This window comes from Panicum virgatum, chromosome 9K (assembly GCF_016808335.1).
Source record: "Panicum virgatum strain AP13 chromosome 9K, P.virgatum_v5, whole genome shotgun sequence".
Taxonomy (NCBI): domain Eukaryota; kingdom Viridiplantae; phylum Streptophyta; class Magnoliopsida; order Poales; family Poaceae; genus Panicum; species Panicum virgatum.
This window is the reverse complement of record NC_053144.1, coordinates 52,164,775-52,191,478: the sequence shown is the minus strand read 5'-3', so window position 1 is coordinate 52,191,478 and position 26,704 is coordinate 52,164,775. Positions and strand designations below refer to the sequence as shown.

At 46.2% G+C, this 26,704-nt stretch overlaps 3 protein-coding genes and 2 long non-coding RNA genes across 7 annotated transcripts; 2 read left to right on the top strand and 3 right to left on the bottom strand.

Annotated features, from left to right (window-relative positions):
* Positions 1–12,314: 12,314 nt before the first annotated feature.
* On the bottom strand, positions 12,315–14,092 carry LOC120652150. 3 transcript variants are annotated; one of them, XR_005666468.1, is made up of 2 exons: positions 13,604–14,092; positions 12,315–12,681 (listed from the first exon to the last, which is right to left on the bottom strand). It is a non-coding gene; the product is annotated as an uncharacterized LOC120652150 (long non-coding RNA). The 3 variants fall into 3 exon arrangements; XR_005666469.1 differs by having other exon boundaries at positions 13,638–14,092; XR_005666470.1 differs by having other exon boundaries at positions 12,315–12,463; positions 13,604–14,079.
* LOC120652152 lies at positions 12,678–13,598 on the top strand. The gene is made up of 2 exons (XR_005666471.1): positions 12,678–13,198; positions 13,312–13,598. It is a non-coding gene; the product is annotated as an uncharacterized LOC120652152 (long non-coding RNA).
* Positions 14,093–15,746: 1,654 nt separating the features above from the next.
* On the top strand, positions 15,747–19,280 carry LOC120652149 (ADP-ribosylation factor-related protein 1-like). Its single transcript, XM_039929884.1, has 7 exons — positions 15,747–15,912; positions 16,371–16,538; positions 16,807–16,947; positions 17,271–17,379; positions 17,500–17,561; positions 18,192–18,295; positions 18,766–19,280. Exons 2-7 carry the CDS (start codon positions 16,446–16,448, stop codon positions 18,866–18,868), a joined length of 612 nt encoding a protein of 203 aa, XP_039785818.1. The 5' UTR covers positions 15,747–15,912; positions 16,371–16,445; the 3' UTR covers positions 18,869–19,280.
* A 473-nt stretch (positions 19,281–19,753) lies between these two features.
* LOC120652148 (SKI family transcriptional corepressor 1-like) lies at positions 19,754–22,763 on the bottom strand. Its single transcript, XM_039929883.1, has 2 exons — positions 21,103–22,763; positions 19,754–20,019 (listed from the first exon to the last, which is right to left on the bottom strand). Exon 1 carries the CDS (start codon positions 22,705–22,707, stop codon positions 21,472–21,474), a length of 1,236 nt encoding a protein of 411 aa, XP_039785817.1. The 5' UTR covers positions 22,708–22,763; the 3' UTR covers positions 19,754–20,019; positions 21,103–21,471.
* Positions 22,764–23,956: 1,193 nt separating this feature from the next.
* Positions 23,957–26,350, bottom strand: LOC120652147 (organic cation/carnitine transporter 2-like). Its single transcript, XM_039929882.1, has one exon. The coding sequence runs from the start codon at positions 26,039–26,041 to the stop codon at positions 24,404–24,406; it is 1,638 nt and encodes a 545-aa protein (XP_039785816.1). The 5' UTR covers positions 26,042–26,350; the 3' UTR covers positions 23,957–24,403.
* Positions 26,351–26,704: the final 354 nt, after the last annotated feature.

Sequence of the window (26,704 nt, the reverse complement as noted above, 5' to 3'; positions counted from 1 at the left end):
TCGAGAATCTGCTTTCGAAGCTCCAAATCTTTAGGTACCACTAGTCGGTTCTTAAACCATAAAATCCCCTCGCCATCTAGATGGAAACATGCCATTCGAGGGTCATTTTATCCAAGGCTTTGCCTAACCCTTTCCATGCCAACATTGTTTTTTTGAGCCGCAATAATGTGATCTCGAAGTGTTGGTGTGAGGGTAAGGTTAGCAAGAGTACTCTCAGACACCATAGCCAAGTTCATCTTCTCCATTTCTTGGCACAAAATTTTATGCACCGTTGTGGCTAAGATGCAACTGCAACTGGCTTTACGACTCAATGCATCGGCTACAACATTAGCCTTACCCGGGTGATAATAAATCCCTAGATCATAATCCTTAATTAGCTCTAACCATCGTCTCTGGTGCAAATTCAGCTCGCTCTGGGTAAAGATATACTTGAGACTCTTGTGGTCTGAGTATATATGAACAGGATGGCCCAAAAGATAATGACGCCAGATCTTTAAAGCATGCACCACTGCTGCTAGTTCCAAATCATGGGTGGCATAATTTTCCTCATGCCAGCGGAGTGCTCTGGAGGCATAAGCAATCACTCGCTGATCTTCCATGAGGACACAGCCGAGGCCCGTACCTGATGCATCACAATACACATCAAAGGGCCGAGTAATATCCAGCTGAGTCAGAACAGGGGCCGATGTCAGAAGCTTTCTCAGAGTCTGGAATGCCTGCTCACATTTGTCGTCCCAAATAAATCTCACCCCTTTCTTAAGCAACTCCGTCATGGGCTTAGTATTTTTTGAGAACTTCGGAACAAATCGCCGGTAATACCCTGCTAGCCCAAGGAAACTCCGAATCTCCAAAACCAACTCAGGGATCTTCCAATTCAACACATCTTGAATTTTGCTGGGGTCCGCCAAAATACCATCCTCAGAGATAACATGGCCCAGGAATTGAACCCTTTTGAGCCAGAATTCACATTTACTAAATTTGGCATACAACTTGTGATCCCTGAGACGCTGGAGAACAATGCGAAGATGTTCTGCATGTTCCTCTTCATTCTTGGAATATATAAGGATGTTGTCAATAAAAACCACGACAAACTTATCCAACTCGGGCATGAACACCGAGTTCATAAGATACATGAAATGTGTTGGGGCGTTGGTCAACCCAAAGGACATGACCTGATACTCATAAAGCCCATATCTGGTAGAGAAAGTTGTCTTGGGAATATCTTCAGCTCTGATTTTTATCTAATGATAACCCGAGCGAAGATCAATCTTTCAAAACACCTTTGCCCGACTAGCTGATCGAACAAGATATCAATCCGGGACAGAGGATATTTGTTTTTAATGGTGACAGCATTCAAAGGCCGATAGTCCACACACATCCTGAGGCTCTGATCTTTCTTCTTAACAAAGAGTGCAGGGCAGCCCCAAGGTGAAGTGCTGGGACGAATGTAGCCCTTATCAAGCAACTCCTGCAATTGCTAATTCATTAGGTGGCATCCGGTAAGGCCTTCGAGAAATTGGTGCCGTGCCCGGTTGCAGTTCAATGGCAAACTCCACATTGCGATCCGTTGGCATTCTCGGTAGATCCTCCGGAAATACATCTGGATACTCACACACCACTGGTATGTCAGTCAAATTTTTGCCCTCAACCTGATTCACGGTAGGTGTCACAGACATAGGATCCCTCAAAGTCAAGGTCATACAATCATGAATAGAAGATTTGATGTGCACAGATTGTGAGGTCGTGTCCATAAGAACTCCCTGATCATCCATCCAATTCATACCCAATATAATATCTACCCTCTGAGTTGGTAAAATTATAAGGACCATATGAAAAGTTTTCCCTTGCAACTGTAGGGGTACTTGCTTAACAAATTGATTGGTGATTAACTTTCCCCCAAGTGAGTGAATATGGTACGGCTTGGGCATGGTCTCTATCTTCAGCCACAGTCTAATATCACACTCCTTGCTAATAAAGGTGTGAGATGCCCCAGAGTCAAATAATATAGTAACAGGATAACCGTTCACTAAAAATGTACTCGTCATCACTGGAGCTCCCTCTAGAATACCTTCGAGGGTGGTGTAGTGCACTTGTCCCGGTTTGAAATGAGCCACTTGCTGCTTCTGACTCGGCTGACTGGACTACTGGCCCTGCTTTGGGGGCATCGGGTAGTTCCGTGCAAAGTGTCCAAGCTGCCCACAGTTGTAACACAGAAATAAATTTGGGCGCACCCCCTGCTGCTGCACCCAAACCTTCTGCTCACTCTGCTGAGGAACAGGAGGCATGACGGTCCCCGGCGGCTGTATATACTGAGGTGGCCGATACCCCCACTGCTGCTGTGGCTGCCCATACCTAGTCTGGTGCTGAAAAAGAGCTCGCTATGGGACGGACTGCATCAGGAGAAACCTCTGTGGAGTGCTGTTGCAAGATCCGGCTGCCGGCGCCTTTCTCTTTTTCTCTGCCTTATGAGCTAGGTGGGCATCCTCCTGAATGATAGTCCCGTTGACTAGTTCACTGAAACTGTCAAACTTGATCATTGCCAGGTGATTCTGGAGCTTGCTGCTAAGCCCTTGCCTGAAACACGCTTGCTTCTTCTCATCTGTGTCCACGTGATACCCAGCATATTGTGATAAAGTGTTGAAAACTTGGGCATATTGCAGAACACTGTTGTTGCCCTGTTTCAGGGCCAAGAACTCAGTGAGCTTCCTGCGAATGACCCCGGCAGGGATATGATGTGCCCTGAATGCTTCTTTAAACTGCGCCCAGGTGAACCGAGTACCGGCAAGGAACATGGCCACATAATTGTCCCACCATGTGCGTGCAGGACCCCTGAGCTGCTGAGCTGCAAATCCTGCCTTATCCCCATCATCGTACGGGTGCAGGGTAAACTCGGACTCTAGGGTCCTGAGCCAACTGTCCGCCTCCAATGGCTTGTCCGCCTTGTGAAAGAGCGGTGGCCGAGTACTCAGAAATTACTCATATCCAGGGACAAGCGGCTGTTGATGAGGTTCAGGCCGCTGCGCTCTGCCGTGCTGCACAATCTCCTGGAATGGCCTGAGCCAAATCGAAAGGATTCGGTGGGTCTGCCATTCTGCATTCAACCATGATTGGATTAGTTACATATCTTGATTATATAAAAATAATCTTGGCAGCAACTAATATCCAAATCATGGAAGAAATTGCAGAAAATAAATTATTTAAACACATTGTGCAAGGTTCTGTCTGCACCAACCAGTCAGACCGGTACAACAGACTGGCCAGACCGGTCTGCATGGCACTGTGCGGGCTCGACGTGGATCAACCGGTCAGACCGGTAACACGGACCGGTCAGACCGGTCACCACTCAAAAATCCAAAAGCTCAGTGGCAAGACTTGGGTACCCACCCTTAGCATAAATTCGTAATACAATTGAAAATAACAAATGCCATGATGCATGATATAATACATGAACTCCTATGTCAAACTTTGAAATGCAATTGAAAAGTACAATGACATAATGCATGACCGTCTTACATTCTCCTCTTAACGAAAACCAAGCATCTAAATACTAACATAAACTATATAGGGCTAGTACGAGTAATCCCACCTATACCTCTACACCACTTCTATCCTAGGTTAAAAATTTATTTAATTTCTTTTAAAACTTTGAAATTAGTTGTGCTCATACCACCCCCGATGCGTTTCGGCTCTGATACCAGCTGTGAAGGAACTGCCAAATTAAAACTCTAAATTAAGCCTAATGGTCGTCATTTGAACACATCGGGCGCATTAGCTTAATGGTTTAATTTGACGGTTCTTTCTCAACCCACGGCCCGATCGAAACAACACCGGAAGTCCCACGCGAAGACGAGCACAGATGGTACAAGCACGACATATACTTGAAAATACAACAATAGCATGCGATAGAGCTTTAAGTTTTACAAACCGAGTTCAAATACAGACTTAATTTACATAAGTTGAAAGATTTACAAATTTACAACAGAAGAACTAAAGTTAAAAACATAAAGGAATTTACATCAACTTTGCTACATCTAGTTCTGGTTCTGCACGACCGGTCAGACCGGTTCACCTAACCGGTCAGACCGGTGCCGCTCGGTCTAACCTAACCACCGGTCAGACCGGTCCACTGACCGGTCAGACCGGTCTAAACAAAACCAGGGGCTGCACACGCTGCCCAAGTGTGCAACCCGCCAACTCCCTAACCTAAGGATCTCGCTCCACCACTTCCCACCTCTCTGCACCACGGCAAATAAATTTGACACAGCAGGGGCAGAAATCAACATCCGGGTGTCCTGAAATAAATTTGATGGCACCAAACCCAGAGCAACTAATACTCAGCAAGACTTACCCGACCAGTGGGTATACTTAGCCCACATATCTAGACACGCAAGGCTTTTTGGTTGGTGGTTGGTTTTGCAGAAAAGCGCTAGAATTGAGTCCTTATTTTCTAAGTTTCAGCTCCCATTTATATCAATAGATTTACTAACCATCTATGATTTGCAAAGCTACAGCAATTAGGGTGAGCAAACCATTAATTAAATAGCATCAGCCCTCATTGCATCTCATCTCATTTTACTCCATTTCCTTTCTACGATGTGACCAAAAGATCAAGGCTCTCATAACCGCGAGACACGGTGAATCGATTCGATTTAACCTTGCAAGGTGGACCTAACCAACATGGTACGCAAAAGCCCCATCGGACCCCACGCACCAATCTTTTCCTTCCTCGCCTCGAATTACAGGAATCAGCCCAACGACATATAGTCAGCCGAGCCCTACGTGAGACCACCAAAAGTAAACATATGCAACCCCTTTCTCCGCGGCCACTCGACTACCCTAAGAGTTGGGTGCGGGTTTCTGTACTTTCGAAGCAAAGCAGTACTTGGCTTACTGGTTTCGACTACCTCCTACTCCCGGTATGCGGTTAGTACAATTCAATCCCCGATCAGCACAGCCGACAACGGAACAGTCCTTAATCAACACAGATGGGGCTACGCATCCCCCACCCGGTCTCCCATCCACTACCTCCATCTTGAATTTAATACTCATGTACTGAATATAAATACTTCCTATATCTCGCGAATGACAGGATATCACTCGACTTCTACCAAACCCTATTAAGCATAGCAGTGCTACCGACCTACACATACTAGTATAAGGCCCAGGGAAACCTAGTGATCATGCAACTAGGATTTCAAACAATTCCTAAATATAATGCACAAGTAATAGATACATATATAGGTGTCATAATTTAAATTATTAGGTTGTGCACCGGGGCTTGCCTTCGAGCTGCTGCTCAACACTGGGGTGAACTGGGCCTTGGGACGACTCCTCACGAACGTCCTGCTGCAGGGCTTGCCCCTGCGGTTCCTGTGGCTCCGCAACCACTTTGTACACAACCTCCTCCACTGTGGCTGCTACACGTATGCATATGATACGAGTGAATGCAAATATGGTTTTCCAATCTTTGAACACCCGATATCCGAAAACAATTGCTAACAAATTGACTTAACTTTCCTAAGTACTACACGTCAAAACAAATCTAATCCAACTGGTTTTATATTTTTAGCATGCTCCTAACTCTAATTATGCATTTAACAAGTTAGAAAAGCATTTTATCAAACATAAATAAAACTGCATATAAAAAGTTATGAATCAACTCATTTCATGGTTCAATCATATATAGCATGAAGATACGAAGCTAACAAATTAGTTTTGTATTTTTATGATTTTTCTGCAATTTTATACGCATTTTACAAGTACTGCTGCATAGTGTTGATCGGAAGTTCCGACCAGGTGACGGAAGTTCGGACCACCGACAGAAGTTTCGGGTGAGTTCCGACAAAAGGTCCTCGGCCGATTAGAATTAATATTTCGGAAGTTCCGACATGGGGTAGGAAGTTCCGACAAGCACGTTTTCAGCCAAAAACAAAAATCGCCAAAAACAAAAATCCTTCTTGGGAAAAAAAAATAACCCACCAAAATCGAAACCCTTTTAGATCCTAGTTAAGAGATGTATATAGAGAAGATTGACCAAAGGAAATCACTTAAAACCTCCTAGAATGATAGATCGGGCCGGCACAAGTTGGAGTATCTTGAAGGAGCTTTTCTTGCACCAAGAGCTCGAAATCCAAGATACCCGGGGAGGAGCTCGTGAGGAGGAAGTTCCCCCACCCGATTGGAAGCTTCCTTGGCCTTGGAAACAAGTTGTGATGGAGGATTTGCACTCTAGGGCATCATGAAGAGGGGGAGCTCATGAGAGAGGGAGAGCTCGTGAGGGAGTGAGTGAGAGGGGGAGAGTGCACGTGAGGGAGAGAGGAAGAGTGAGCTGTGTGTGTGAGAGAGAGAGTGAGATTCCTGTTTTAATGATTGTGGGGCACACCTGTCATTACAGGTTCAATCAGTCAGACCGGTTGTCCTGATTGGTCAGACCGGTCCGAGCTGAACTGACCCAAGGATTGTTGGAAGAGTTTTTCCCTAATTGTTTGTGGTGCTAATGACCGCGACTAGTCTTAATGATAGATAATTAACACCCTAGGTGTTACAACGGTAGCCTAAGAAGTGAGGCGTCACGGTAGCCTAAGAAGAGCTGGGGAACGAGCCAACCATCCGTAAGCATCATGTATAGAGGAGAGGAGTAATTAAGTATTTTCAATCATAAACTTTGGACGAGGTACTCACTGAACTTTCGTTCTCCTTTTTCTGACTACCGTTAACTAAATTACGGTTTCACCCTTATATATGCAATTGCGTTTTATTTTGGGGGCGGTTTGTCATATTAGATAAGTGACCTTTGTCCAATTCGTCGCCAATCCCTTGATTTCAATCTGATCTTGGATGAATACCTTTTTTATAAAAAAGTTACAAAGATCTGTGCACTTGCAGTAGATGGTTTGCAACTAATGTGCGCATGAGGCACCACTGGATGCATGAGAAAGCGCCAACCGGTGAGGACATCGAGAAATCTTACAATAAACAACATGCAAGCCACCTAGTATGTACTAGTAGACACTGCCTCGATGGAAATAAGGGTCCTCTCCTGGTCCTTTTTCATGTGCCACACCGTTGAAAGTGTGTACTATGTAGTATGTAACCTCAAAAGAAAAAGGTGTAAGTGTGTTCTAAAGGGTTTGGGCGTGTTCTAGGATGGCTACGTCTGTTCTTTTATGACCAGGTGAGGTTGCCATTTCAACATCAACTAGAAATGCGGCAACTGGCCATATGCCCATATGTGGGGCTGTGGGGTGCTTCCAGTGCAGATGGCCCCCCTTTTGCGTGTGCTATGAATTTTGAGATCTGCTGTATGTATTACTGATTTGTTCTTTTTATTCAACTTCTTTGTCAGATATAGGAAATTTGTACAAGTAAGTTTAGTTATATTGGAGGAAGGCTTATGCTGCAAGCTAGCTTGAATCACTTTAGTTTGTACTAAAGTAATATTAGGGCAATGCTAGACTTTTCTTAACTCCAGCGAAGTTAATAACCTTTTGGAAGAAAACAAACAAAGGTGCTGCAATCAACGTACACCAATTATCTTGTGGTTTCACTTATTGCACCCACAATGAATTTGAATTTGGAAAGCAGATTTGATCTTATACCTCGAGCATAAACCTGCAGCAGTACTATTTCTTTCGTCGTTGAACAAGCACACAGGTCATTTCATCAAACAATTGAGAGGCATAGCGATTCGAACATTCGGTAGCGAGGCAGATGTTAGTAAAGGAGCATAGTGATTACAACCTTGGTCATCAATAGAAATAAAGAACCAATCATATATATATATATACACACATATATATATATATGTATATATATACATATATATATATGTACATATATATATATGTATATATATATTTGTGGTTATTCAGTAACACCTCAAGTTGAGAATTAATGCAGATACTTAATTTGTTGGATAGTTAATCATGCAACATGAGCCTTCTGCTCACGCCACTTGGCAGCAAGACCTAGAACCTGTACATTCTTGAAGAATCATCTTCCTTGATCCCATTACTGTAGCAGAACCGCCTAAATTAAATCGGCTTAATTGCGCTAACTATCATTTTAAGCGTTAATCAAGTAAACACGCACTTAAAACAGTGTAATCCGGCAGCCTATTGGGTTAAGGATCGAAAACACCGGAAGTCTCACCCGAAGGTGAGCACAGATGATTACAAGCAGACTAAAGTTCTCAAAATTAAGTTTACAAAACAAGGTATTACAATTAAGTTTAAATAAAAGTTATCAGAGTTAAAGGTGCAGCGGAAATTTAGAAAGGAAGTTCAGTTGGAAAACCACGAGACCTACGAGGTCGGGAGGATGTCACATCGAGCCCACCGACATGAATCCTGGTCAGCTTCCACCAACAATAAAAACCTGAAAACAGGGTAACAAACCCTGAGTATACTAATACTCAGCAAAACTTACCCGACACGGGTATACTTAGCCCACTATCTAGACATGCAAAACTTTTTGGCTGTAGAGTTTGTTTTGCTGAAAGACTACTAATACTGGATCCTTACTTTCAATATTTTATCTCAATTTAAGTTTATCAAGTACCAACTAAATTGGCCTGACATCTAAAGCAAGCATGGTTGATCACATTAAACCTCTATTAAAACCATTCAAACGTCTTCAACTCATTCTCATTTCATCCATTACTACGATGTGACAAAGTGACCAAGGTTCTCTTAACCGAGAGAGATGGCGAATCGATCCGATTTAACCTTGCAAGGTGGACCTAACTCACACGACACATGCAAACCACGCCGGGCCACACGCGTCAGTTGTTTCCATCATTACCACGACATCTGAACCACGCCTGCTAAAACCCAGGTGAAGGGCCCCTCACGGTGAACTCCTGGAGAACCCGGAGGCGACATCCAATCCAACACCCGCCATCATCCCACGCCCAGCGTAGCAGGATGGAATTCAAAGTATCGTCGTAAGTGGTACACAGTTTACCGGTTTCGACTACCTCCTACTTCCGGCATGTGGTTAGTACTGTTCAAACTCGGTCAGCACTGCCAACAATGGTACGGTCCTCAATCAACACAGGCGGAGACTTACTTTCCATCCATTTCATATCCAGATTCAATTCCTCTCCGCCCGGTCTCCATTTTTCTTTCCTCACAGATTCATTTTCAAGCCACTTTTCCATAAGTAACAAAAACCTATAGCTCGCGAGTGACAGCAATCACTCGACTTCTACCGGATCCTAGTTAAGCATGGCAATACTAACGACACATGTATACTAGTATAGACTCATAGGTACCTAGGGAGAAACATGCATACTAGGGTTCCATACAACTCCTAAAAAACGTAAATGCACAAATAATTAAATAAACATTGAATACTCAAATTAGGGATTATGCTCCGGGGCTTGCCTGGGTTTGACACAAAGTCAGTTAGTTAGCTTGTAGTCTTGCACCGGCTTGACATCATCCCAGTCCAAGCATGCACTCTAGTCGGTCCTTCCGTCTTCTGGATTAGTCCACCCGTGCACCATCTTCTAGCTCGGCTTTAACATTGCCCTCCGGTTCCACGTGTCGCACATTTAGCGTACCTAGATGATATGCAACGATGCAAATGCAATGCAATTAAAGGAAAGACAGGACTGTGCAATCATTTATCGAGCAAACACAACAAACAAACTCAAAAGGCAATAGAGTTGGTGCTGCAACACGAGAGTTTATTCAAGTATTTTAGCCTGGAGTGTTTCCTACTAAAAAGCATTGCTAGCTTGCTTATAAAAAGCTAAGCAAGGATATAAAGCAAGAAAGAACAATTTATTTAACCAACAAGGCATAAAAGTAAAATAAATACAAGAAACCCATGAACTAGTTCTCGCGAGGTTAACATAACTTATACAAGACTAACTTATATTGTTGGAATTAACAAGCAACCATGATTTTCCAGCATTTATTGATAACAGGAGGTAATTAAATTTAACCCCAACATGACATACAAGTTAACTTAACTCAAATCATTGCAAGCACTCACCAATAAGAAATTGCCAAACATGTCTAGTCAAACAAGATTTAACATGATTCACCCAAAAAAGACATACGTGATGTATTGAACCATGCAGAAAAGAATGGCTTAGCAATATTTTTGGAAAGTGAAAGATATAGCTAGAACTAAACAAATACAAAAACTTAACTTGAGGACATGATCTAGCAACCAAAATTTACCAGCATGAGGAGCTATTGCTAAAGCATGCAACAATATTTTTCCAACATTTATTGACAACAGAAAACATTTAATTTAGCCCTAGCAAGACAAACAGAACAAAAATAGATTTACAAACATGCACATAGCTTCGGGTTCTAAAATTTTTACAGTGAACGAAGCATACCAAGAGCACACTACTGCATAAATTTCATAATTTTTCGACTTCTAAAACTGCAGATATTAAAAAGACAAGCGTAAACAAGCATTATTCATGATTAAATCAAAACATCACAGAAACATTAAACAACCAGCATGCTAAAAATTTTTCCTAAGCTATAAATGTCAAAACAACGCTAACCCAATTGGTTTTACCTTTTTACCATTTTTCTACTATTTACTAAGCATTTTCAAAGCTTGCAACCACTTAAACTAACATTTAAACTAGAGCAAAAACTATTTAGAAACTGAAGATCAACCTGTTAGGAAAGTTGTAGATCCTAGAACAAGGAATCCAACAAATTTTAGTTTGCATTTTTCTGATTTTTCTACATTTTTCTAAGAATTTACAAAGTTTTCAGCCAAAATAACAAAAAGAACAAAAATAGATATTACATTTGGGTCCCTGGTTTTGCGGAAAACCCCCTGGATTTAATTGGGGCCTTGCAAATCGGCCCTTGGCCGGCCAAAACAGAGGAGGCGGCGGGGAGGGCGGCGCCGGCCGGTTTCCCGGCGAGGTAGCTCGCCGGCGGCGAGGGCCCGGGGTGGATGGGCTAGAGGACGTCGAGGGCTACCTTAGGGAGGCTTTAGCGCGAGCTGAAGTGACCGGAAGGGGCACGCCGGCAAGGACAGGGGGCGGCGGCGGCGGTCCACTACGGCGGCGGCGCTCCGGCAGCCGATTCGGGGCGGGCTCGGCCCTGGGAGCATCACCGGCGTGTGGTGGAGTCCGTGGGTGGGTCGGCTTGGCCAGGGAGAAGGCGGAGGGTGGAGCCCCACGGTGAGCAGGGGGTAGCGGCGGCCATGGCGCGCGGCGGCGCCTCTGAGTGTGCGGCAGGGGCACGGCCCGGCTCTAGGAGAAGCGGAGCGGGTGCGGGGCGAAGCGATGCGGCCTGGGATGCGAGGAATCGCAGCGGGGCGACGAGGGAAGGCCGGCGCAAGGGTGCTCCGCGGCGGGGCTGCTCGGGCCCGGCTCAGCTCGAGCTCGAGGTCGGAGAAGGAGAGGAGAAAACTGACTTGGGCGCTGGACGGGATAAGCACGAGCTCGCAGGGACGTCGAGGTACGATGGCCGACGCGTGGACGGCTCGCCGGCAGAGCTGGAGCGCAGCGACAGCGAGCGTGCAACGGCGTTTGGCGGCGTGTCGCACGGAGGGACGACGGGGGCGCGTGGCGAGCGCGGAAGGCGCCAGGGATTGCCGGTGTGGGCAAAACCGGGGGCGAGAGGGGCGGTTTTGGCCGGGGCTTGGCGCGTGGCCGGCCAGTGGAGGCGCCGGTGGCGAACGCCGTCAAGGCGAGCAAACAGAGAGTGAGGAGAGAAGGAGATGGTGGTGAGGGCAAAATCGTAATTAACTCGAAGTTCCAAAACCCAGTTTGTAAACTCAAATTTTCTCCTCTTTTATGGCCTCAAACGAAAAACTGTTTAATACGAAATTTGTTCAAAATTTTGAGATCTTCAACTTTTGTTTCAGGCACTTTTTCATTTGAACAATGGTTTGAAAGATAAAATTTGAAACTTGAGTGCATTTGAAAATGTCCTATTCAAAGCAGAATTAAAGGATTTCTTTAAATTTCGTGCTGAAACTTGAAATTTGGCCAAAATGAAAGTTGAAGAGGAAGAAAAGTTCCACAACATTGATGTAGGCAAAAGTTGATTCGAGTTTTGGATTTGGGAGAAAACAGGGGTCAAGGCTAAGTCAATAACTGAAATTTAACTAAGCCTACACGATTAACACTCATAACCATGCTTAAGTGATGATTAGCGACTAAGCACGGAATTAGCACCTAAATTAACACTGGGGTGTTACAATTACAATATACTGTGAAGCATTTTCCTTGGATCCTCTACCTTTTTTGTTACATCCTACAACAAAGTTCACTCACCATTCAACAAGTTGGGAAAAAAATATTTATCTGATGAGCTTCCTACCACAAAATGTACATGGTGCTCATCATCTTCATCAGTAGATAGGTATATAGTTGGCCGTTCTTTGCTTTCTTCTAGGACAAGGCACTCATCAATCATATGGTGCACATCATCGTCGTAGGCAACAGAGATGAGAACATTCACTTGCTCTCCTGACAAATGGTACTTGACTATGTGAGTAGTAATCACTTCTACCAAAGGTAACAGTGTCAATGGACATAGTTTGTAAAAAAAATTATGTTATTTTGAAGGTACCTAAATCCCAAAAATTGTTGCAAAAGAAAATAAAAGGGCAAAGAAGATAGCTACTAATCTTCGTGGTCTCCAGATGAAGTCTGAATAGCTGGCCGTACCCTTCAAAGTTTGTGAGCTGGTATGTAGACGACATTTGTGATGTTAGAGAGATTGTATAGGTAGATGGGTGAATTTAATTAGAATAATATACTAGTAGACTTCAAGATAGCTGGATTGGAGTTGGGGCAATGGAGTCTAACTGAGTCATCTAGGAAGCAGTTAATTGACTCTATTCAGACTTCTAATTGGATGTCATCAATGGGTTATATTATTAGAAGCAAGGATGGGACTGGTTGAACAATCTTTGTTGGGATATTAGATTATACACGTCATAGGCAGCCTAGGAGGTCAATTATCCATACAGAACTGAAGTTAACTGTACTGTATTGTGATACATCGATCAACTTTGAACATATGCCATCAATATGTATTAGGCATTTCTCTATTCGTTAAATGAAATGGTTTAATTGTATTTGTATTCTGTATCTATATATAATTGTTGGTCAAACGTTTATGTGAATTAAGGCTGTAAATTACTCGGGGCAAGGGCTGCAATTTTACAGGGTTGGACTTGCTCATCTTATACATGGCAGGTAAATGGTTCAAGCCTTTCTGCACTTTGCCTAAATCACATGAACAAGTTCGTTGTGCATTCCTTTGGTCTTCATCTATGTAACAGTGTTCGATTTTTTTTATTTTTTTGCAGCAAAGAAGTGACAAAGGAAAAGGAGGATATAGAATGGGAGGTTGTAGAAACAACAAAAGCTAAGCCGAACAGGGCCAGTGGAAGGAGCCTATAAGCCTAAGAAGCTCACTCTAGAGGACGAACTGAAGATATGCTGCATTCATAGGTAGAAAATGCATCTCTGCTTTGACTGTAATTTAGCGACTTTCGCATTCACAGGCTTTGGAGCAAAAGGTTGACATAAACAGCTACGACTACAAGCCCATCCCAAGACCCAATGAGAAATAAATAAATGAGGCTAAGCATCATTTACCAGTGCATCGAGTGGATGTTTCTTGATGCCCAACCTGTTTCAATATCTCATGGGGGGAGTCAGCCGGGGCGGATGCACGTTGGGGCCGGCTGGGGAGGTACGTCGGGCGGTCGGGGAGTCGGCGGGGGCGGGGAGGCACTTCAGGGAGGTGGCCAGGGCGGAGGCGGCAGCGCCGCAGCGGCCGGGGCCGGCGCGTCGGGGAGGCAGCCGAGTGGCGTGGGAAGACCGGCGGCGCTGGCGCCTGGCGAGATCTGGAGCGTGGAGCTCGCCGGTCGCCGCGAGTTGGGGCCAGGAGCCATGCTGCCGGGGATGCGCGACGAAGCCCGAGACAGTTCTCGAGGTTTCGGGTTGACAAAGAAACAGGCAGGAACCAGACCGATTCGCAATCGAACGGACACGGTTGCGAGTTCGCCGGATCGGACGGCCAATGCACTAACGGGCTACGTGGCCCTATCCGTTAGCCCGCTTTTGGTGCAGGAATCGTATTGTAAGATTTATTTAATTGTTGTTTTGCTTTTTTCCTTCGTGTTCCCTCCCCTTCCTTCTCATGCGTTAGGCATTCCTCATTATCTATCTTTGTTCCTTGTGAAGGGGCAGTAGCAAAATAAGAGTATGTTGGTTTTCAAAGTCCAAACCATCTACGTAATTGACTTTTTTTTCACAGCGTCTTCTCCACTCTACCCATGTCCAGCACGCTTCGTTTTGCCATCGAAATTGTCCGGAATGGCTCCGATCCTCATCCATCATGCATGTGAAACTGAAGACCAAATTTGATAGGGTACACCTCGCATTTGCATAGCCCGTTTCTAAACTGATCTTTTTTTAAAAAAAATTGTACTTATTTGTTTGATGGATTGGAGGCTTGGAGCTTAGACTTTGACCAGTGCATGTAGTAGAGTAGTACTCCCTCCGTACTATAATATAAGCATTTCTAGGTTTAGTCAAGGTCTAACTTGTTCAACTTTGATCATTAATATTCTTATGAATGAATTATTTTAAATAAAAATATTTATATATTATGATAATTGCTTTCATAATGAATCTAGTAATATTATTTTTATCTTATAAATCTTTATAAATTAGTTATTATTTATAGTGAAAGTTGAATAAACTTGACTTTGACTAAATCTAGAAGTGCTTATATTATGGAACGGAGGGAGTACTCCGTAGATTCCATACACGGAATTGTATCTCGGTGCGCGTGCGCGTATGCAAAGTCTTTGCCTTCCCGGCGCTAGCGGGTCAACCCTACTACCAACAGACTACTCAAGCGGTGGCCGCGTTCTTCCTCCACGGTCCGTAAGGTCCGTAACGTGGGAGCCGCCGCTGACGCCACCGACAAACACGACCCCTTCACCGACCGGCAGGCCCTCTCCGTCTCGCCGCTCTTCTGGGCCCGCCGAACCATGTCCGACAGGTCCCCCGACGCGGGTGCGCGCTCGCCCGGCGCGACGCCTCCAAAGAGCGGCACCTCTCGATAGCAGGGTTTACGTTCGGTAAAACTGGCGCGGTCCGGTAGCGGTTTATCGGATCGGCTTGACTGAAAACTAGTGAAATTCAAAATCAAATTCAAAATCGCATGTTCAATCGATTTCGACCGGCTTACCGGTATACGGGCCGGTTTGACCGGTTAACCGGTCGATTTGATTGGTAACCGGCCAAATTCAATTTTTTTTCTTTTTTTGGTTTAAATTCAAATGCCCGCAAAGTATACTAAATAAATATTTGTATAATATATTTTAGCCTAAATGAACTCTCCAACCCTCTTTTGTACTACTTTTACATTGTATTGTATTGGTATACTTTTTATATGCACGTTTTTTTGTTTAACTTTAAATCCCCGCAAACTATACTAAATGAACGAATTTTTGAGAAAATTTGACACCATTACATTCGTCGCACTTTGAAGTATTTTTAGAAATTTTTCATTTTTTTTGAATTCAAATTGCTCAAACCGAAACCAGACCGGACCTATTTGATCAGTAACCGGTGAAACTGAACCGGTTCCCACCGGTTTGGTGAACCGTGCTCGGTAGTCGGTACGTGGGCGACCACGCCCGCCCGGGCCCACGGCCACTGGCAGCGCAGGCCAAGAAGCACTTGTCCCACCAGGCCCCACCTGTCTGTGACGCGGAGCGAGCAGCCTTCCGTCGACGGACCCAGCCCTCCCAGCGGTCGGGGTCGGGGTGGGGGGCGAGTGCCGCGACTCCTAACTCCGGTGGGCGCGCTCCCACCGCCGCGGCGGCTCAAAACCCGCCCGCCTCCGCCTCCTGCCACTCCAGTCGAGACGACGCGGGGACTCCTCTCCGGTGAGCGATCAGATCTCCACCGTTCTCCTCCTCTGGTTCCCGATGATGGTTCAGACGTTCAGTTGCCTCGGATGTTTTTCTTTTTTGAGGGGGTTCTTCTCTTTATCGATTGGTGGGTTGAGGATTGGGTTCCGCTATTCTGATCGGACCCCGACGCGTTCCATGCTCCGTAGGCTGAATTGCTTGTTCCTCTCCGGGCTAGAATGGTGTCGCAACGTGCGGCTTCTCAGTTCTCACCCCTCACAATTGTCCCGGGAATTCGAGGGTTCGTGGGGATTTGGGACTTAAGAATCGGGGAAGGAAGTGTGTCCGCGACACATTATTCTGAGCGTAGTGCGAATTTGGATGATGCTTCGGCCCTGTATTATTGGGATGGCTTAGCTTTGTGTCTGGTAATTTGGGCGTTCCTGCTTATACTGTTTGAAGAAAATATTTGTGACGGTGCGATTGTTTTTCAGGACGTGGCTTGCTGGTCGGGTGCCACCGTATTAGCGGGCAGTTCGTCGTGAGAGGAACACACCAGGCTAGAGGGGATGTTCTCCCTGTTCTATGGCCTATGGAAGTATGTGTTTACCAAGGACGAGTTCCGTGTTCTTATTCTTGGTGTCGATAAGGCTGGCAAGACGGTAATTGCTTCGTGTCTTTCATTTCCTATAACAAGAAGAAGTTGACACTTCTTTATGCAAACATGGTTCCCGATGTCAATTTTACTAAAGAAATATACAATTGAGTCATGAAAAAGTTTCTGGTCTCTCCATACCATGACCATGCTTTCAGCTCCTATTCTGCTGCTTATCGTGGTGTTCTATGTAGCTACATTGCATTGCAAACACTTTACCTATGATTGAAAATGCAATGTCTAGATTCCTTTACCTATATTAACATGCTTCGTAGACTTTGCTGGAGAAGTTGAAATCAATATATCTCAAGGGGGGAGGACTTCCACCTGATCGTGTCGTTCCCACTGTTGGACTTAACATTGGCCGCATTGAAGATGCAAATGCAAAACTTGTTTTCTGGGATCTGGGTGGTCAGGTAAGGTTACTGGGGCATCACACTGGATTCTATTTTCTTATTAAGACCTCTGTTGCCACACTGCCCTCTATTATTATTGATAGTTGAATGTTGTCAAGCTAATCGAGGTGGCATCACAAACATACATTTTACTTTTTATCTCAAGTTTTTTAATATCTGGGGAATATATTTTTTATTAATAAACTAGGATGTGTTAACTTTAATAAGTAACCTAGTATGTTTGTTATTCTTGGCAAAAATAGAAAATTAGTTCAATTTGATTGTGTACTACAACTAAAAGATTATACAAGTTCAGATTTCTGACACACTTACCTGCTTGGTAGGTTGGCCTACGTGCAATCTGGGAGAAATACTATGAAGAGGCTCATGCCATAATGTATGTTATTGATGCTGCTACTGCATCATCATTTGAAGATGCCAAATCTGCTCTGGGTAAGATAATTCTTTTTCCTTTTAGTTATGAACTACTGGTTTATTGCTGATGCACTACCTATTCTGGTAAGGGTGAAGAGGACTCATTGTAAAGAACCTAAACTAAATTTCTTACTCCAGAGAAGGTTATTCGCCATGAGCATCTGAGAGGAGCACCGCTCTTGATTGTTGCAAACAAGCAGGTGATGTGTAATGTGTTTACTTCCATTATTTATGCTATATTTTGTGCAACAAGACATGTATTGTTAAGATTAAAATATGCAGTGCTTACAATAAAGCTGGCACTGTAGTCAAATTAACATCCTTGTCAAGTGTACATGCTGTGAGATACACGAGTGTAAATTTTTATATTTGCAAAGAGACTACACGTCATGATGAGACTGAATACGTTGTCGAGCAGTCTATAAATTTTCATAAAGAGACTTATACTCGCTCTTGTTTTTCCATGGTCCAATGTATAACTTTGATCACTTATTTCATAAACATGTCCTGAAAATATGCATGAGAGGTTTGGAGTTTCATAGAGAAATCTGTGACATTTTTTTAGAAACCATGTTAAATGAATATAGGTGTCCCTTTACTCTGGAGTGGAGGGAATGTCAAGGATTCTCAAAGCATGCTGGAGTTTCTAGAATAAAGCAAATATAACAATGAACACTGTTCAATTAAAAAATGCCCGAAAACATCACATGGCAATCAGTAACTATATGGTCAGTTTTGTAAAACTGGATCCACATCCTTCTATCGAATTGTTTACTTATTATTTGCCTTTGTTCTCATGTTTTGAGGTGTTTCTGGATTTCTTTGATCAGGATTTACCTGGGGTCATCAATGATGAAGAATTGGCTAAGTTTCTGAATCTTAAAGAGCTGGATGAGAGGCCATATATGTTTCAGGCTGTATCCGCCTATGATGGGTGAGCACAGAAACCACATTGATTCCGGTGGAAGTTCAACTCAATACATGAAATTTAAAGAGCTGTTATATTTGTCCAAGGATATTAGAAAATTTTACACATTTCTCTTATGGAATAACTACTTTGAGGGTCATGCTCAAGATTAGGGGCCGTTTGGGAGGGCTTCTCTCAAAATGGCTTCACTTGTGAAGTCAAAGCCGATGAAACAAAAAGACTGGCTTCACCTGGCTTCAAGTTCATTCTAGCCTGAGCTTACAAAACAAGTAGCTCGATTTGCACAAAACAATTAAACCCGAAGCTGGAATAAGCCCTCCCAAATAGGCATGTATTCTCATATTGAAAGTAATTGCTAATTACAACTCAGAGTCTTGAACTGAGAAGCCTTGACATGACCCACTGATTACTGGGTGCATAATTTTTTAAAGGTCTCTTATATCGTCTTAATGCGATAGTGATGTTTTTTTTTTCAGGAGGGGGATCAAATCTGGCATAGACTGGCTGGTGGAACAAATGGAAAAATGTAAACGTACAGAAACACTGCGGGCTCGTGCTGGTGTAGCTGGACAAATTTAGAATATTCGTATGCAGCTGTCATCAAATGATTTTGTTAAAGAACAAAGCATTTGAGGTGAAGGCTTCTATTGTATTGCATAAGCAGTTGTTTGCAGCCTATCATAATTACAAGGATCATCGTTCCAAGCTGCCTAGAGTGATGCAAGAAATATTTGGTGCTCAACTCCTTATGATGTTGATGGCGAGGGTGATTTTGTTTGGTCTTTAACGAGTTGGCATTCTTCACATTTTTCTGTACCTAAAGATCGTGAGCATACTGCATACATGTTTGTGTATTGCTTTCGTATTAGGCTAGCATCAGTATAGAGGATCAAATGAGCCATGAACTTTATGTTCACTGTAAATGAGAAAACTGGAAACGATGATTAACGTAGGAATTCCATGTCATTCGTGTGGAAATAATTTCAGTGCATAGCTTTGAAATTCGAATTTACAGTAAATTCAGTTTCCTTTGTGTTAAGATTTTGAATTACTGCCTCATGAACTGTGGAGGTGGAAGTTGGACTTCATGCCCAGAGATTGTAACAGGTAATCGCAGACTTTGATGGATGATATAAAAATGGGCTATTATTTCCGAATGCTTTATGCTTAACAACAAAAAAATTGATGATTTATGCTTGATGTCATCAATTTACAAATGCTCACATAAAAAAAATGGGCTATTACTTCCAATCGAGAAGCCCTAGTTTTAGGAAACCACACTTGAACTCTGAAGCTTACATCACATTCTGTAACGAGGGGATCTCACATTCTCAGATCATGCAATCCAATGGCTCCCCATTCAGCACGTGTGTGAGAGTGAACTAAAGAGTCGCTGATATGGGGTCAGCGATGCTACCCTGCGAGTTTCTTTCGGCCTGAACATTTAACATAAGCGAAGAGCAATAAAAAAACGTCACGGGTCTGAAATTGCTGACAAGACAACAACTAAAGTTTACATTTCTGGGCAAACTTATGGCGGAGTTTTGCATGTGTTTCTCTCCTAGACATGGGGCTAACAAGCCTAACAAGCAGATAAAAACAGCAAAAGGAATGTCTTCAGGTTAGTGTTGCTGGTATTCCCCCCTAAGCTGGGCCAAAGACGCTTTGCTTCCTTCAAGGCATCGCATGGACAACTTGCCGCTGGTTGTGAAAGAAAACAGTTTCTCTACCTGAAAGAAGCCACATATGACTTAGTCTAATTCCAAAAGTTTTATTTGGGAGCAATAATTAAAATGCAGGCAAAGAACAAGCCCAGGAGAACAACCTCTAGTTCAATTCTGCAACACACTTTTCAAGAACAGGTTCAGGACAATTTAAACTACATAAACAGGATGCACACATATGTAAATAAGTCTACCCCCAAAGGAAGTGATTGTTTTGTTCTTTTCTTCTCAGTGGAAAATAGTGATAAGGAAATGAACTATGAGATATAGTAAAAAGGAAATGAACAATGTCCTTCTACATTCATATTGATACGCTGCCATGATGACATGGGTTCAACAGAAACCTTCAAGCTCTTGCTACAGTAACCACCCTAGTTCATTTCTCTGCCGTGCTATCAGTACTAAGATTCTCCAGAACAAGTTCATCCTGTGTGTTTCCAAGTTTAGATGATCCAGGAAAGCTCAGCATTTGAATTTAGCACCCAAGATGATATAAGATTAACCCATTTCTCATGGTTGAGTACTGGCAAAATGGTACTAAGATAACGTGCAGCAGGTTGCACTGTTCTCGAGGCCCTTTTCGCTTCAATACAAATTTTCATCCAACTTATAGACTCAACGACGACTTGTCTTTCGTCCCGTCACCTAAGAACCCATGCATCTTATTCTTATGTAGGTGCACACTTAAGTGTGACATCAAGCAACAGTTCAAGAACTCATATTTAACAGATAATGGATCATTTACCTTATATGTAGACATAAATGTGAACTCTAAATAGAAATTAAACGAATGTATCCTAACAACAGCACTACAAATGTTGTTTAACAGAAACCTATGGAAAATGGAATAGAGCTCGTAGTTAACGCATGAACTCCCAAGCAGTCTATAACAAAATGATAACAATATCAGGTATCACCTTCACACAGTGGAATCATGTAATGATCAGTACCAAATCAATAATAACTTATCATAACTACTAAGACTTGAGCATTTGTAGCCAAAAAAGTTTTCTGTACTCAGAAAGAAGAACTATGTATTTGTAGCCAAAAAAAAAACTGTACTCAGAAAGAAGAACATAATTCACTTACTTGCTCTCAGCAACCTTTCCTGTCACTGCCAGGATGAAACCAAAAGTAGGATGAGAAGCATAACCAGTCCAGCCACACCTCTATGAAGCATTATTCCCCTCACGCATCAGCGAAAAACTCCGCAAGTTTGTTTTCAAAGGCAAAGGGCATGTATCTCTAACTAATGGAGATACCACAAATATGCCCTGTCCGACACAACCTCCAGCTAAGTAACAACAGGTACAATGTAGCCTACAAGTCTACATCTGACATAACAGGGGTGGGATGATTACAGCAAAATGAACATTTGAACAAGGGTCAGCCCCTGAGACATCTGCTTCGACCTAGTTAATTATACAATACTCCTCCACAGCTAGCAAATCTTAACAGCTAAAGCATTCGCCCAAGATTGTCCACCCTCAAGAAAGGCAGGTTGTGCAAATTCCCCAATATATCCTCTGTTGCATCAACATCAATATGGAAGTTGCCCATATCTTCAACCCCGCCAGCACCACTAACATTCACCCTACCACTGCCATCTGTTGCCTGAGCCGCCTCATTTATGTTAATTCCCCTCACCTCCTCGGCCCGTCCATCTCCATCTCCACCGTCCTCATCCCCAGCCCACCCTTCCTGTCCAAGCATGGACGAATCAATGCCGCTCTCCACGCCACCACCAAAAGAACGTCTCTTGAGCCCTGCTCCAACCTTCTTGCGAGCGGTTGTCTTCTTGATCCTACCTCTAGAGGAGCCACCACGAGCACTGCCAACCTGCGGCTGCCTAAAATTGCTCCCACCGCGGTACCCTTGGCTCCTACCTTCGCCACTGGGAGCCGTGTTCCACGGGAACATCTTGTAGAAAGGCTTCCAGTTGCCACCCATGTCAGCAGCATTGGGAAATCCGAGGGGGAAGAACCCCCAGGCGCAGTGGTACATTTCAGTGCCCGGCACGATAGTCGGCGCGGTCGGGATCTCAGCGGCCACGAACCCGCGGCGGCACCCCTCGTTGGGGCACTTGAGGGCGCGCCCGACCAGATCGCGCGGGTACTGGTGCACGTAGCAGCAGAACGGGCACGCCGTCCAGAACTCGGAGGCCGGAGGGGCGGTACCGGCCGCGGAGGCAGGCTGGGAGGAGGGGTTACCCATCGCTTGATTGGCGGAAGGCGGGGGGCGGTGGGACGGATCGGAGAGGACGGCGTAGGCGTCGTTGACGAGGCGGAGCGCCACGTCGGCGCCCGGGTGCGGGTTGCGCGGGCCGAGGAGGAGCGCGAGGCGGCGGAAGGCGCGGGAGACGGCGGCCTGGTCGGGGGCGGCCCCGGGCGGGAGCTGCAGGACGGCGAGCGGGTCGGGCTGGCCCGAGGGGAAGGCCGACTGGGAGGCGAGGAGGACGTCGGTGACGCCGAGGAGCTCGTCGGCGCCCGGGAGGAGCGGGTCGGCCTCCACGGCCCGCTCCGCGAAGCGCTTGCAGCCGACGAGGTCGCGCGCGGCGAGGAGCTTCTCCGCGATCTCCAGCCAGCGCTCCGCCTGCTCGCGGCCGTCGCCGGGGCCTCCCCCTCCGCCGCTGCCGCCGGGGTCTCCCCCGCCGCCGCCGCCGCCGCCGCCGCTCCCACCGACGGAGAAGTTCATGGCGTTTGGGGGAAACTGGGGGTAGGGGGCGGAGGCTGCTGCTAATTTTTGGTCTGCGGAAGGGGGGGGGGGGGGGGGGGGGTGTCTTTGGACCTTTTATGGTGCGGGAGGATGGCCGGGAGTTATTCGAATTAATTACTCACCATTTCTAGGGGAGCGCGTTTTCTTTGCTTTCCTCCTGTATCCAGAGTTCCAGACCGTTGGTAGTGCGATACTACAGTGACGGATAATCAATCCAGGTCAGCTAGGTCCGTCGCATAAAAAGAAATCTTTGTTCATAATGTATGTTTATGGGGAGAGATTAACGGATGAGAATCCATCACCTGAGGCAAATAAATGATTAACTCTAATTTTCGAATGTTTTCTAGCTAGATGTGTGGCTACAAGCCTGTTCTTGAATACGCAAAAGAGCCGCGGACAGAAGATCTCTGAAACACTCGTGTTTTGGAGCCCCCTGACCCCGTATGGCAAAGGGCAACCATACAGAAAATGATGCAAGTTCAGAAGGTAAAAGAGAGGCACAAATCAATGAGTGCTGGAGCAAACCACAAGCCGAGTTGCTGAAGGTTAACTATTTAGGGAGGCGCGAGCTGAGATGAGATCGTCTTTCGTTGTTGCTCATATTTATCCATGGCGTGGAACGATCTCCTCCCAGAGTTTGTAATAACTCGTTTTGAGTCTCACGACTTGGCTGAGGTTGTGATGAAATAAAGTGAGCACAAGAAAGTTTTTCAAAAAAAAAAGAGGGCATGGTCGTTGCTCAACAACACTCGTGTGCACGTAAACAGCCATCAATAATATTTTATATTTTTATAGCTAGTATAACGGAGGCGTAGCGGGAGCTTTGCAGCACCCTTTGCAAAGAATTTTGATCCGTCCCGAGAGGCTTTTGCAGTACCCAGTGCGGTTAGCCTTACTACTTGCAGATGTATAAGATGCACTATAGTATTGCATTTATTGTTTAAGTCGTTTTTTTTTTGAAACGTTTAACTTACTTTTTAGCATATATTGAGACTGCTCGAGCTCCGGTGGGCGGTGCCCCGGCCGGTAGGCAAGATTTGGTCGCTTTTTGTATTAAAAAAGAAGAGATTTGCTCGCTTTTATTTGTACTAGTTTGTATAAGATAGCCTTCATACTGAATGAACACTGTGGAGCCGAGCGCGGCACAGTCCCTGAATCCAGACTCGAGGTGCGCCAGGAGCTAGTAGATCACAAGTGGAGGATGTGTCTTTCTACACATAAACATACATACAAAACATATTAATCCAGTACAGGCAACTTAGGCCATGCTACACTTAGACATACATACAAAACATATTTCGGCCTGGGTCCGGTTTCATTTTGGATAAAAAAGCAGCACAGCGTCTGAAAGACAAAGATGGCTGACGCTTGACACCTCGTTGAATGAACCTTCGATGTGATTTGCTGGCTCAAACAAATTGCGTCGTATCCTTGCTGTCGTTCATATGGATTTACTACTTGTCTACTACTCCTACTAGACAACACGATTGACACTATTGCATAGCTCGTACAACGGAACAGTATGGATTTTTTTTTTGAAAGATAGTAGTATGGATTTTTAAACTCAAAAAATGCAAACAGATCACACGAGTGACATGCTGACAGCTAAGCTACGTGGTTTACCTGAAGCAGAAACTACTGTACCGCGAAACCAACATGGACTCGCGCAATTACATTACACGGCGTACCTGTCGCTATCGGTGCTACCGGCGGTCGCGCCGGTGCACGACGCGACGGCGCCCTCGTTCCCCTCCTCCTCCTCCTCCGCCATCGTGTCCGACATGCTCTTCCCCCTCGTCTCCGGCAGGCAGGCGACGAACAGGCCGGAGCACCCGATGGCCACCCCGAACACGCCGAACGACCAGGCGCTCCTCTCGCGGCCCAGCGCGGCGAGCACGGGCGCCGCCACGCCGCCCAGCACCAGCGCCTGCCGCACCATCCCCACCGCCGAGTTGCGCACGGACGTCGGGAACAGCTCGGTGGCGTAGACCAGCATGACGTCGAACGCCGTGCACGCCGCGAAGAAGGACAGCACCTCGGCGGCCATCCTTGCCGCCGCGGCGCCCCGCGGGACGGCGGCGCACGCGAGGCTGCACGCCCCCGCCGCCGCGGTGAGCGCGATCACCGAGCTCCGCCTGCTGGCCCTGCGGATGAGGAGCCACGCGAGGACGGCCGACGGCAGCTCGGCCAGCGCGTTGTACGCGACGCTCAGGTATAGGTTGGAGCCGAGGCTGCCGACGTTGAGCGGCATGCCTAGGTAGACCATCCCCACGCCGAAACTGGTGGCCATGACCGCCGCCAGCCTCCGGAGCGCCCACCGCCGCGCCGACATGGCCCGCAGCGCGGCGAAAACGCCCCCGCCGCCGCTCGCCGCGGCGTTGTCCTCGCGCACCACGCACGCGTCCAGCATGGAGAAGCTGAGGCCCGCCGTGCTGCCCCCGTTGAGCGACATGATCTGCCGCAGCGCCTCCATGGCGTCCTGCTTCCGGCCGCGCACCAGGAGCCACCGCGGCGACTCCTGGACGAGGAAGAAGACCAGGACGGCGTAGCAGAGACAAGGCACGGACGTCCAGACGTACAGGTTCCGCCAGGACGCGTCGCGGAACGCGTAGGCGAGCGCCGGGAGGGACAAGAACCCAACCGCGAAGCAGAAGAACCCCGCCACGCTCACCGTGTTGCGCCACCTCTTCCCGACGAGCTCCGTGGAGAGGACCAGCGTGCACGTGCCCACCATCGACCTGAAGAAGCCGGACACCAGCCGCAGGGCGGCGTACGCCCAGATGTTGGGCGCGAGGGCGGTGAGCACGCCGGCGATGGACGTGGACGCCAGGGACACGAGCAGCATCTTCTTGCGGCCGAGGAGCGAGTCTGCCAGCGTCGCGAGCAGGAACCCGCCGGCGAGGCAGCCGGCGAAGAACGACGACGCGGGGAGCGAGACGAGCGCCGGGCCGGCGCAGTTGAGGGTCCACTCGGAGACCACCGAGGCCACGGCCAGCCGGTCCCACGCCCATGAGCCCGGCGCGAGGTCACACGGCGGCCGCGAGGCCGCGGCCGCCGGGGAGCACGAAGCGTTGCCAGCCGAGGCGGCGGTGAGGCAATGCCACCGCGGCTCGGCGTCCGTGAACGCGGAGATGAACACCAGCTGCGCGTCGAAGGCCCAGGCGAAGGCGACCAAGACGGCCTTGAGCAGCTGCAGGACGCCGGTGGCGCCGAAGTACATCTCGATGACGTCGTCGATGGATGCCTCCTTCGCCGGCGCGGCCTCCTGGTTTGCTGTTAGGAGTGGGGCAGTGGGCGCGTTGGCCATTGACATGGTTGTGTGTGCTCGTACGATTCGATCTCTACCTGCAGGTCGGAGACGATGCTGGATTAATTAGAGGCAGTATTTAGACCTACTTGGGTTTCGGTGATGCTGTGGTGTGGCCTGTGGACATGATCGTCTGACGTCCAACAACCTGTATGTGTCGTCGCTGTTTGCGTTTAATTTGTTTCACCTAGCAAGAGATCATGGTGCAATCAATGACCCAAATTTTGCTATAATCCTCCAACTGGAATGAGATCTACTGGAACAAAGAAACGGGCTGTTTCTTCCATTTTCTAACGTGACAGCTTGCTTGCACTGGTCGAGTAATAACGTTAGAATAAAAAAAAGAAACGTGATATGGTGACGTGCGTAGGTGAGTTTTTCTACTAGAAAAATGCTGCGCCGTTGGCGCCCTCAAGAGGGTGTGGTTAGATGTCGTTGTTGAAGGCGACAGGACACCCGCCATCGCTTCAAGGAAAGGCTCCACGCGTGGTGGACCCCTTTTCAGCCCAATAGATCTGACTGTTTGCACATAAAAATAGAAGAGCATGTGCGTACATATAGAAAGGACAAAACAATAACATAGCCACATGCAAAGAAGTTTGAAGCAAAAAAAATCTATAAATCACAAAGTGAATATCCAAATTAATTTCCGATTGCACGAATGTATTT